This window comes from Lathamus discolor, chromosome 2 (genome assembly GCF_037157495.1).
Source record: "Lathamus discolor isolate bLatDis1 chromosome 2, bLatDis1.hap1, whole genome shotgun sequence".
Lineage (NCBI taxonomy): Eukaryota > Metazoa > Chordata > Aves > Psittaciformes > Psittacidae > Lathamus > Lathamus discolor.
The window spans coordinates 109748459-109761812 of NC_088885.1; the positions used below are offsets into that span (position 1 = coordinate 109748459).

The 13354-nt window shown below is 40.1% G+C and overlaps 1 protein-coding gene across 5 annotated transcripts in view; it reads left to right on the plus strand.

The window, feature by feature from the left end:
- The first annotated feature begins 6658 nt into the window (after positions 1 to 6658).
- MYOM1 (myomesin 1) overlaps positions 6659 to 13354 on the plus strand; it is a 76789-nt gene continuing 70093 nt past the window's right edge. For 3 of the 5 annotated variants that reach the window (XM_065668059.1, XM_065668058.1, XM_065668060.1), the window contains exons 1-2: positions 6659 to 6798; positions 10281 to 10794. In XM_065668059.1, coding sequence (XP_065524131.1) covers positions 10346 to 10794 — 449 coding nt within the window. In that variant the 5' untranslated portion in view covers positions 6659 to 6798; positions 10281 to 10345. The remainder of the gene's footprint in view (positions 6799 to 10280; positions 10795 to 13354) is intronic. The other 2 variants (XM_065668055.1, XM_065668056.1) reach the window with 2 other exon arrangements.

Here is a 13354-nt window from a genome sequence, read left to right on the forward strand (position 1 = left end):
ACAAGATGTGGAAAAGATTCAAAGAAGCTGGTGTGAAACAATGCAAAGATTTTTAATAGAAAGATTTTTAGCTCAGTTGGACAATGATTTGTTTTCAACATCTGTTTGAAATGACTGAAGCCCTAAATGAAGATGAGAAGCTGAGTATGCAGAATGGGCTAGGCTGTACGTTCAACAGTGCTACAACCTGTGCTTTGCACAGCAAAATGGGTCTGTGTGTCACTTGTTTCTGCCATATGTTATATCTCTGCCTTTTAAGACCTTGTTTAAGGTCTCAGAAATTGTGCTCCTGGGAAACCATTTATCTGTTTGACAGCATGTAGAATGGCAACTTTATATATATATTTCTAAGACTAAATAAAGCATGCTAAACCATAAAATCACAGAATGGTTTGGGTTGGAAGGGACCTTAAAAATCACCCAGTTCCATCCCCTCTACCACAGGCAGGGACACCTTCCACTAGACCAAGTTGCTCAAAGCCCCTTCCAACCTGACCTTGAACACTGCCAGGGATGGGGCAGCCGCAGCTTCTCTGGGCAACCTGTGCCAGTGTCTCACCACCCTCATAGTGAAGAACATATGTCATTTATAAAATATGAACATATGTCTTATTTATCTGATGCTGATCCCTTTTGTCAAGACTCCAAACTTTAACTTGAACAGAAACATAAGAAACTTGTCCTACAGAATGGATGGAGAAAAAAGAGCACTGGCTCACCACATAAAAATCAGAATTGATCTATTTCAAAGTTAAATACACTGCTGCCCTCATGCAATATGACTGCACTGCAGCCACCAGCTATATAGCAGATGGCTTAAGTGACTGGAAAAAACCCAACTATGAAAATAATTTGATTAACGCTCTAAATGCTTATAAAAATGTCCTGGTGGGTTTGGCAGTTGTTTCAAAATAATTTGCTGCTTCAGCTTATGCTGATGATATTTGAGGTACTTCATTTAAAGCTAAATCACATATGGTGAGTAAGCACCAGGATGATCTCTGACTTGTGCCTTCACCCACCAGATCCTTCTAATCTCAGTTCCTTGTTCTCTTCAGTGCATCTCCTTCTTTTCTGCAAATACTAAGCTCCAGCCTACTTTTCCATCTTTGTCTTCACCAGGTCTTTTTGCATCATGGTCCCAAATTCTGGAAGAGTTTTTAGTTTGTAATTTATGTTTTAAATGTAATGTCTCTGTCCATTTTTTTTTCTTTTTTTTTTTTTTTTTTCTATTAAGACATTGCCACTAGCCTTTCATTGAATGGAAACATTTGATTGAGAAGTATTTCATCAATTAATGTGAGGATGAGTAAAATGAAAGCTGTTATTCCGTACTGGGTGGTACATTTGTGTTAGCTATGCCTGAATGATTGTTTTAATGATTATTGTAACACCCGAGGCAATTGCTTCCTGTTATTGCAACAGTGGCTTAAATCTCAGCAAGATGATATCAACAGGATTTCTTAAATTGTGATGAAATAGTGTGGTTAAAAAGACTTTTGATAAGGAAAGGGGAAGACAATCATTACAGAATCCTATTTAAGTGTCTAGGCACCCATGGGGGACAGAGGGGCTGCCCATGGAGTACATCAGGGCAGGTCCTGGCAGCCAGGGCCAGTCCCATCACCCCAGCCAGGAGAAGGGCAGACAGGGAGCACTGAAGCAGCCGCAGCCCCAGGAATCGGGCACCAATATCCTGGCCAAATTACTTCACTCATATTTTGAAGTGTATTGTCTGCTTCTAAAAGCTGCTTAACTAAATGGCAAGAGCTCAAATACTATACCTTAGTCAAGTTTTTTGCCTGTGTGTTATCCGTGGTTGGAGGGACTCTCTGGTCCTTCAGCAGTCGTGTGTCAAGGCATGTTGTCCATTCTTTACAAGATGCAAAACTAAATACAGTGAGGATAACAGAAACTATCCAACGTTATTGGAATAAAAATAGCAGAAACTATCCATTGTTACTGAAATAAAGTTTTGAAGGATCTGTGGTGTTTAGGAAGGATTGACAGATACAATATGGGACAACATTTAACAATCTGTTTTGATATGTAATTTAAAATGACAGGAGATACTATGGATTGTAAAACCATGTAAGTGCCAAAGGCATTTAAAGAAATGCTAAGGATTTTCTGTGGAATAGCTCTAGGAGTCTGCCACAGGCTCTCAGGGTGAGGTTTTAATATGAAAAGAAACTTTTAAAGTGTTATGAAGGAAAATAAATGGTGCCAGCAGTGAACTTGTTATGGGACACTTCCAGTTCCAGAGAGACGCTGTGGAATAAATGTTACTAATACTGGTAAGGCAAATATTTCTAAAATTTATGAAAAACTATTTTCCATCAATGCGTGTTGGCAGGCAGAAGGAAGCAGCATAGACTGATCTCTTCTGTGTGTGCGCTGGTAGTGAGGAAGCTGAGACGGGAGGTGGAACTGTGCAGTCCTCCTGACCACAAACATCTGTACATGGAGGAGTCAGTGATCAACATAGTAGTTAACCTGAGCACACCCAGGCCTGTGCAGTGATGTGCTGAGCTGTAGGTATGGGGTGGCCTTCAAGGCTGTGTTGCAAAAACGAGAACATATAAGCCCAACATGGGATGCTTGAATAGCCTATCAACTATAAGCCCTGTTACATTCAAAAGAGTCAGTCAGGTTCAAGAATATTACAGTTTATTCATACACAACATATGCGGTTCTTTTGGACTGCTGGCAATAAATGCATCAACTACAGAATAGCTGTACAGCACTTAACAGTATGATTGCAATCAGAAGCTCAATTTCCTGGGTCAAAACACTCCATATAGCCAAGGATGTGAGTCTTAATAAAAGGCGTCTCTTCTAGGGAAGGCAAGGAGGACAAACCTCTCTGTCCCTATGATTTGGAGAACCCTCATTCCCCAGCTAGGTACAAATTCAGGGTACCTTTATACCTCATTAACTATTATTGCACAAAACACTGTGGGTGGGGCTATGGTCAAACCTCCTGTTCTTGCTATTGTGTTGTATAGAGCAGCTGTACTTGGGAGCAGTTGCTGGTAACCATTTATTGCATGATTTTGCAACACGAGTGATGGCACAGATAATCTTTGTGTGTTTGCAGTTACCAAGGGGAAGAATGGAACCACGTGGCTTCCGCCTCGCTTCACATTCCTCCCTGGTGCCACAGCAACACAAACCACCAGACCTCCATCTGGTTTCCGTGTCTGCTGTGGTTACCCTGGGCTCCATCACCTACCTTGAGCTTTTGCATTTTACACTAACACTTCCAACATGCTGCCCACATCCCTTGGCTGCAGGTTTAGCCTTGCCAGGTAATTGCACGGAGGAGCCTGCAGGCAGCTCACACTTGGTACCCTCACTCACAGCACTTACACCACCTGCGTAGCTTTACGTGTGTCCAACAGTGCAAGCAGAAGGTCTCTTTGAGCATCCCTTCTGTTTGACAGCAGAAATGATGAATAGAGTTGTTTTTTTTTTTTTTTTTTGTAAGAAACTGCTGTAATAGCTTAAATGGCTTCAGCGGGGAATCTTCTCCTCCTGGCAGTTTGTATGGTGTGCTGCATGGGTTGGAGTCCTGCTTGATGCTACACTGCTTGGGTTTCCCAGCATATAAGGGGATGTAAGTTTTTCTATACTATTTTCTTCTTGCAGTGTTAGCAGTAACACTTTATATTTTGACTAATACCTTACAGAGCCTGAGTGCCGTTATTACTGGTAAAATAGTGGACAAGCATCTCCTGATGGAAAACAAGCAGTAACATTCAGCACTCCTAGTGAAAAACTTGCACCATTGTTGGTTCATTTCATACCTATTTTCCCCTACTTTTGTATGCTGAAATAAAATCTGAGAAATACCTTTCTTACTTAATCTTTGTTTTAATATAAAGCAGCAATGGGAGGGCTAGAATCAGAGACTGGCAGTGCAGGAAATGGCAGTGTCCTCCTTTTTATCCAGCCCAGCCTCCGCATCAGTGAGGAGAATCTCTCTGATCAGGAAACCTTGAATGGAATTTCTATCCATATCAAGGAGAAAGTGGTCTTGTACTTGTTCTTCCAGATGTGTGGCCAGACTCTCAAGCTGCACTAGGCTGCTCCTAATCCCTTCTGACTCCATGTGAAATACAGGTACTGAGAGTGACACAGATAATAAACAGAAACAAAGATTGAATTAATCTGGAGATTAAGACCTTCTCATGGGTGAAGGTAAGGGGACACAGATCTTCCATGTTTTCAGTGGGTTATGAAGACAGCTAGTTGGGGTATAATAGAGAATAGCACATCTTCCCAAAGGGATATTTTTTAAAAAATAGGACTCCCTTCAGAAAATTTGACTAAAGTTTGAAATAAATTCCAGAAGACAATATACATAATCAAAAACTCTGTTCCTCAAAAAATGCTTTGCTAGTTTTATTTAGGATTCCACTCTAATGAAAAAGATTGACTTGAATGCTGTGGAATTTGACCAATACCCACTGCTAGAGGATGCTGTGGAATTTGACTAATACCCACTGCTCGAGGATGCTGTAGTTCTTAAAACTTCAATGGGCAGTCTAAAAAGCTATTTTTTTTTTCCCAGTATGTAAGGTTCTAAATTAATCTTCCAGCTTTCCCATTCAGAAAAGGCAAACTGGTCTCTGGCACTGTGTAATTCTAATTATCAGAAGACAGAACTAACATTTCCAAACAGTCTCTCTCCCAGGACCAATGTGACTAACTACATGTGGATGCACAGTACTGCAGGGATTCTGAAACTTACAAAGATCCAAGGGGTTTGAAACATGTACTTTGATATTCAAATAAGAGTTCAGTGATTTAAAATCTGCTGTGAAAATGATCTTATTTAAAGCCAGATAAAAGTATGTAAATTTAAGTGAAATAATGAAAGAACCCAAAAAATGTTGATGTCACACTCTGTCTCCATTTCTTTTACAGAATAAACAAGGGCAGCACAGAATTTGAAAACTGTATTGGCCTTGGTAGTGCCATTATTATACCCCAAAAACACTGAAAATATTTAGATTTTAATATCCCACCTGTGGTCTATACAAATTGTATTGCAGTGAGAGCAGAGAAGCAAGGTTTTTAATTGTTTTCATTTGTCTACATCTCTCTGAATTTTTAAAATGCAATTCGGATGTCATTCAGACTTTTAAGATGTCAGTGCAAATGACTTCTGGTGAAGATCAGGAGTCTATAACAGAATACAGGAATCTCTCCACTGAGGCCCCTACCTTCTCTAATTAATAATGAGTATTAAAGCCCAGATTCTATAGCTCAGTGGTACTGCCATTGCACAGACTTTTTTGGGGGGAATAAAAGGTTATATGAGGGTTCCCATTTTTCATTCTGCCTGTTGCAGGTTTGGCTAGTTTTCTAGCCATGATATAGTTTCTATGACTGTACGGCTTTTTGTTGGCCATACTTTCTGTGCTTGGAAGCAAAGACCGACAGTCCGTATGGTTAATGTAGCTGACCCATGTGAACTTACTCCATGGTGTAGTATCTGGCTGGGGGGGTCGGTGGTAATGGCTCCCCAGGGAATAAGTAGACAGTGGGAAGAACGAAGAGGTTTCAGTTGGGAGTGAGGTGAAGAAGAGGGTACTGATGAACCACTGAAAAGACTGGGACTGCTGATCTTACCCAGGCCTTCAGCTGGTGGTTCCATACATAAAGAAGAAGGTCTCAGCAGAGAAGGAGGATCTGAAAAGTTCTGTTGTGTCATATGGTGGATATGGTGAAAAGTGGCTATAGCAGAAATGAAAGGGTTAATATTTCTGTCAATGCAAATGTATAAAATAAAATTAACTAACCACTTGTACTGGAAGTTAAATATACAGTGCTTAGCAAAATCTGTATTTACAATGAAGTCAAGGTGCGTTTCATATACTATACTTCAGGTGATGGAAATTGTTCTGATGTAATATTCAGCCACACTGATTGTACATTTCTGTGCCAAAGTGCTGTGACCGGAATTAAAGAAGACAAGCTCATTTAGTCATCCCTAGAGGTAATACTGATTAATTTAGAAATAAGAAGTTGAGTCTTTGAGCTGTATTGTTTATGTCTACTTAAATGCCTTATGAGGTCATGTTCTTAATTTAGTATTTTATCTTAAGATGATAAAAAAAGTAACACTATGTCAACGGAACAAAGAAAGCACATTTTTATTGAATTGTAACACACATTGTATGGCTTTATAGAGTTTTGCTGTTAACTATATCTACTGTATACTGTTAACTATAACTTCTCTATATTGTCTGCCATTAAGCTGAAATATCTAAATTACATGCACCATGGCTTGGCATTAAAAAAATGGAAAGAAACCCATAAAATATTCTTGTACCATGGCAAAGGTCAGTACTGGGACTGATCTTTCCTAGTTTCTGGTTCATGACACAATATTTTTTTTCTCTCCTAGACGTAAAAAATCCTAGAAACAATTTTGAATCGGAATGCTGATTTCATGCAGAATTTAGTGAAGATACTTAAAAGAGACAACTGTCAGTGTGAAGCTGCTGTCATCGTGTCTTTGCACAGAGATAGCACAGGGTATCGGTGTCTGACTCTGTCTCTCTCCCTCCTCGATGCTATATTTATCACACCTCTGGCCATAAAAGGTCTGGAGTGGGGCTCTGACATTCCACTGACTGCAGGCATTATTTTTGTTCTGGACCTTATGGTCAGTCCTTACCCCTCGTCCTGGCTACCTCTTTCTTTGCTGGCTTCATCGTCATTGTATTTTTCTGCTGTTCATCCACTTGAGACCTATTCCATTTGCTGCTGTTCATTTGGGCCCTGGTAAGTGTTCCTTTATGACAGAAGACTTTATGTTTCAGGTTTCTTTAATCTGAATCTGTAATGCTGAGTTCATAGTAGCTCCCTTTGTTCTTCTGAGCTCAGCAGTTATTTGAGGGACTTGTGGACACGAACCGAAGACATCTAAGGGTTCAGCTGTGAAACAAAGCAAATTACTGTAAGGGTTCACTCATTATCCATTCAACTATCCTCACATATTGTCACAGTACTCTCAAATGAAGCATGGGTTACTGAGATACACGAAGAATTTGTCGAGTAACCTTCTTTAGGCTTAGAGAATGCGTAAATAATCTAAATAATTTTTAGTTGCATAGGTTTTCCTGTGATTTGTAAAGCTATTGGCTGAGCTGAAGGAAATGTTGTATTTTTTCCCCTGTTTACAAGAGTTCCTGGGTTTTATCTATTTCACTGTTTTCACTGACTGATGGAGTAGATCTTTAGAGAATTACAAAGACTGGTAAACAGTGCAGGAGGTAATGCAAATTAAATTGCTTCCTTTAATGTGCAGCTATAACCTATGAACAAGTACAGAACTGTCTGCTCAGCAGTAATTTTTAGAATTCAGATCAACAGCAATAACATAAAGCTCCAAAAAGTACATGTTCATCTAACTATGGCCACTAACATTTTAGGCCAAACTCTGTAGTTATGAAATGCTACACAGATCTTACACTAAAAGTGGGGCTGATTAGTGGACACAGACTAAATGCGTGCAGGTAGCACAGGTTTTATAAAATTTAAGAGATTGGAGTCAATCTGATAATTGCAGTGCTCCAGATAAAACCAAAATTCTTAGAAGGTTTAGACTTTCTTTTCAACTCCAATAGCGTCCAACTACTATATCTGATCAGATTAGTGCATCTAACTGATCCCTGTGAGCAATGCTTGATGTTTCAGAGGAAATAAAAGCCATAACTCATAGTGTGATAAAATACCTATAAAAGGAGTTTCCTCTGCTATGAGGAAACTCTTCTGTGAGTCAGTGTTGTCGTTTGAGTTGAACCTGGAGAGCTGACTTCATGCTCAGTTATGCCTTACTGCCGTAGTTTTTGCTTCTGTTATAGATGACTCCTTTTACTTCTGAGGACAGTGAAGTCCATACCTTGTTTCTAAGAAAAAGGTTTCCTTTGTACATTTAAAATATTCTGACTTTAAGTTCTCTGCTTGTTCTTTTGCTCTGATAAGATGTAAATGAAATTTAACTTCTCCTTAATGGGCAGCACATGTAGTGCTTTATACTTGTGGGTTGTCTTCCTTGCTTTGAAGCCTGGAGGGTTGTGGGAATCCCTGAGCAACAAGACTTAATTGCTGTTAGCGTTGTGGCTGCTATATCCATGATGAAGCCAGACAGCGCTGCAAATGAAGCTGGTGAAGATGAAGGGAAACAACTGTACTATTCTATAGAAGAAAACCGAGATGTTCTCATGTTTTTTCCCTTTCAGGGTACAAGACAATACTTACCTGTACTCCTTAACGTTGCCTAGCAGAGATCACAATGGCTTGCAAACCCTAAACCTAGCTCTGTGGAGCTGGGAGGGAAAGCAATGAAGAAAAATGGAGACAAAATAATCTGAAACTTGGGAAATTAAGAGGAACTACGCACTACTGGAAGCTAACAAAGTGAAATGAATAATAATACAAATAATTGATAGGCATTAGAAACATGGGTGCTAGACAAAATAATTGGATTCTTTAGACTCACATGAAAAAATAACCAGCAGGAGAAATGAGGGAATTAAAAAGGAACATTGGGTTTTGCCATGGAGAACAATGGGCTAACACCCTTTCGCGTTCCTCCCCCTTCCTCAGATAAAAGTAAATGCATAAATTGGTCTCCTTGAAGTCACAGTTTCACTGTGATCAGGATATCAGATATTTCCTTTATATACTTAAAGACTTCTGAATTACTTTCTTACTTGCTGACTTTCTGCAAACTAGTGAACTGTTCCAGCACACAAAGAGCAGTTCCCTTGTGAGAGCTCTGAAATATAAGGAAGTTGAAACATTGGGTTTTTTTTTTTTTTCATAATTTGCCTTAGTCAGGGTGAATACCTCTGAGGAGTTCCCAAAGAGAATAATTTGCAATTTGTTGACTTGCTGTCAGAACCACATAGTAAAGAAAAAGCCAAGGAATGAAATCCAGGAAGCTTAAAGACCAGGAAAAAAAGTATCTTGATTTTCATGAAAGCATGATTACACTCCAGCTCTGTAAGTGCATTTTATGGCAAAATATCACATCATTGGTCATTAACATGAACAAAACCAGAAGCAGAACAAGTTTCCTATTGTTGTGATTGATATTTAAAAACCCCAAATCCATGAAATAATAGCAAACACCTCTCGCTATTGCTTTTGTATCTTTTAGAAATTCTTCTGAACATTTCCACACTGTAGCTCATTTCTATTCACAACCATGTATCTTTTCAGGGACATGTTGTAAGCTTAATCACACAAGTGAGAAAGGTTATCATAGGGATTTGTAAAGGTGAGCTTGCACATTAAAGAAGAAAAGGTCAGTTTTAGCAACAGCAAAATAAACCAGCAACAAAATAAAGATTGAACTGCCAGCTTAAAAATAAACGAAAATAAAGCAAGGGAAACCCTTTCTGCATTCAACCCTCCTCCCATTTTGAGAGGGAAACTACCTCTCACTTGATCATATTTCCTACTAGGAGGAACTGCAAGACAATCTAGTGATCATTGTGCAAAGTAACACTTAGATGGAGCTACGGTCTGGAAGAAGTTTCTTGACAATATTGGATATGTTCTAGGTTAAAAAAAAAAGGTCATTTGGACTAAAGAACGTAGTATTATTTTACTTATTGCATACAGACTGCATCCCTGATGAAGCTGTATAAGTATGATAAGCCATTTTAAATGGATCTCTGGTATCACATACAGAATAATTAATGTAATGCATGTTTGCAGAAAATTGTTTTTAATTGACTATGAAAATGTTAAATGGAATATTCAATATGAAAATTTGATTACCAAATGAATGATATATTCATATTTTTTTATTTCAGCTAATATAACCTTGTTGGAATTGCTCGTGCCTTTTTAAATAATTTATTACTTTGTTCTCTCTTTTGTAATTTAACAAAAATATTTACACTATCTCTGAAGAAGCTGAACACATGTAATTTCATTAGTTCAGAGTAATGAGTGGAGAAGTTGAGCGCATAAAACTCGAATAGTCTGCAGTCACAAGACCAACTGCAAATGAACAGAAAAAATGGTGCAAGGTTTTCTGGTCATGAGGAATGACATATAAGTGTCTTGAAACTTAAATACAAACCCATCTTAACGTCTAAAGCATGTAATAAAAAGATAACCCTTAATTCAGTGCATTTGATTTTTGAAATTTTACTTTCTGTGTTAGTTTGTATGAAGTTGTGTATTATTTATATGCTAACTCAGAATTTTCTTTGAAAATAGTCCTTGTCTGATCTGTTCTTTTTCAGACACTGTCCTGTTCATTTACATTCAGAAATACACAGAAAAAAAAATAAATAATTAGAAGACACCCATGATGTCTTTACCTTTCTACCAAAGACACCATGAGCACTATGACCGTGCGTATCGCCATAAAGCACTGCAGTCCACTGTAAGCCAGTACCAAAAGGAAACAAAGAGCAAATCTGCTGTCTATGCTCAAGGATCTACAGCTTACACGAGGGGCTCTGCAGCCTATCGCCATGCATCTGCAGCCTATCGCCATGCATCTGCAGCAGACTTCAGCCTTGAGTCCTCAGCAGCATATAGTCATGGCTCTTCAGCCCATGATCTAGAGTCAGCAGCCTACAGCTATGGATCTACAGCCTATGATCACTCTGCTGCACAGAGTAAAAGATCTGCTGCCTACAGCCTTGACTCTGAATCCCTCAGCAAGAGCTCTGCTGCCTACAGCCATGGATCTGAATCCATCAACAAACTGGCTGCAGCCTACAGGCTGGGATCTGAATCCTACAGTCTCGGGTAAGTAAATCCATTATATTCTGAAACAAAAACATCCAGCCACCTCTCATTTAAATCAATGTCAAAACTCTCCCCCTCATCCGCAGAAATTGTTTCTGTAACTTGACATTAATGTATTCTCCAAGCTTGGTATCTTCCTTCGGCTTTGGCAACAGGAAGGACTGCAGTCACCTTAGTTTGTTGTACTAATTCATGTGCAACAGTTGGACTGGCATAAGAAGAGAACTGGCAATGCTGATGTGGCTGAGTGATGACATATTCATGCTCCAGACTCCTTAGGCATGAGCCTCCTTTCCTTCCAAGTTGTTTAGCCATATAAACATAGCTGAATTTAAGATCCAGTTTTGAGATAGATAGCTTTTGGGTTGAGGCTGTCTCTTATCTGGCCAGACTGGAGTAATAAGAGAACTTATTACTCTTATTACAATGGGAAATCCTGCCTGACCAATTTGGTGGCCTTCCATGATGGGGTTATGGAACTGATGGACAAGGGTAGAGCAGCTGATGTCATCTACCTGGACTTGTGCAAAGCGTTCTACACTGTCCCACAACATCCTTGTCCTTAATTGGAGAGACATCAATTTGATAGGTGGACCACTCGGTGGATAAAGAACTGGCTGGATGGCCGCACACAAAGAGTTGTGGTCAATGGCTCGATGTCCGGCTGGAGACCAGTAACGAGTGGTGTCCCTCAGGGATCGGTGTTGGGACCGGTCTTGTTTAACATCTTCGTCGCCGACATGGACAGTGGGATTGAGTGCGCCCTCAGCAAGTTTGCCGATGACACCAAGCTGTGTGGTCCAGTTGATACACTGGAGGGAAGGGATGCCATCCAGAGGGACCTCAACACGCTTGTGAGGTGGGCTGATACCAACCTCATGAAGTTTAACCATGACAAGTGCAAGGTCCTACACCTGGGTCAGAGCAATCCCAAGCACAGCTACAGGTTGGGCAGAGAAGAGATTCAGAGTGGCCCTGCGGAGAAGGACTTGGGGGTGCTGGTCGATGAGAAAATGAACATGAGCTGGCTTCAGTGTGCGCTCGCAGCCCAGAAAGCCAACCGTATCCTGGGCTGCATCAAAAGGAGCGTGACCAGCAGGTCGAAGGAGGTGATCCTGCCCCTCTACTCTGCTCTCGTGAGACCTCCCTTGGAGTATTGTGTGCAGTTCTGGTGTCCTCAACATAAAAAGGACAAGGAACTGTTGGAACAAGTCCAGAGGAGGGCCACAAGGATGATCAGGGGACTGGAGCACCTCCCGTATGAAGACAGGCTGAGAAAGTTGGGGCTGTTCAGCCTGGAGAAGAGAAGGCTGTGTGGAGACCTCATAGCAGCCTTCCAGTATCTGAAGGGGGGCTATAGGGATGCTGGGGATGGACTATTCATTAGGGACTGTAGTGATAGGACAACGGGTAATGGGTTCAAACTTCAACAGGGGAAGTTTAGAGTGGATATAAGGAAGAAGTTCTTTACTGTAAGGGTGGTGAGGCATTGGAATGGGTTGCCCAGGGGAGTTGTGAATGTTCCACCCCTGGTGGTGTTCAAGGCCAGGTCAGACAGAGCCTTGGGTGGGATGGCTTAGTGTGAGGTGTCCCTGTCCATGGCAGGGGGGTTGGAACTAGATGATCTTAAGGTCCTTTCCAGCCCTAACTATTCTATGATTCTATGATTCTAGCTTAGGGCTGGTTATGCAAGTTTGAGCTGACATGTCCATATATCATTAAACGATTCTTTGGCCTAATGATTTTACTTCTATGCTGAGTGATTCAAGAAACCAAAATTTTCACACTGCATATTGGTTGAGGCATACTATTTCCAAAGTAAGAATATCACAGTGTTCATCTTGCACTAGAACAGCAGCTATGCTTAGCTGCCATGTTTTTTGTTTAAGATAATAAAAGTTGTTCAAGTATTACATTAGCAGAATATTTTAGATGTCATAGCCTCACATGATTTGTATGTATCTCAGAGATTTACAGAAATCAGGGGTGTATTAAAGTAAGATAAGAGCAGCTGTTACCGATAGAAGAAATATTCGACAAATTATAACCCAAAACACCTGCTCGCTGTTCTATTAATATAAAATTTAGAGCAGAACTGATCAAGAGTTGTCCATTAGAAAATTTTAATTTTGAAAACTGAATATTCTCCAAGAATTATGGATGATGGAATTTTTATGAATTATGGGACTTCTGGCCAAAACCACTGAGGGAAAGACAGACTGTACTGCAGTAAACAATACGTTGTGATTACAGCCCTCACTTGTTTTTCAGGAGTTCAGGGTCAAGTCTCCATTTGCCGTGGTCTGTTCATGGATTTGAACCTCAAGCTATTACAGCCCAGATGAATAACTTGACTATTTGACTGTCTTGGGCTGAGTAATATCCAGTCTTTGTCGTTTAAACAATTTCACTTGTGCAAATAATTAACCACTGAGTGTAGCAGTGAGAAGCTAATTTATAGTTTGCTGATGAAGGGAAGCGAACAGGAGATGCTGGGACTGAGGGCTGTTTCCAGAGCAAGTTGGATAGGGGAAGATAGCCCAAATTTCTGCAAATGCAG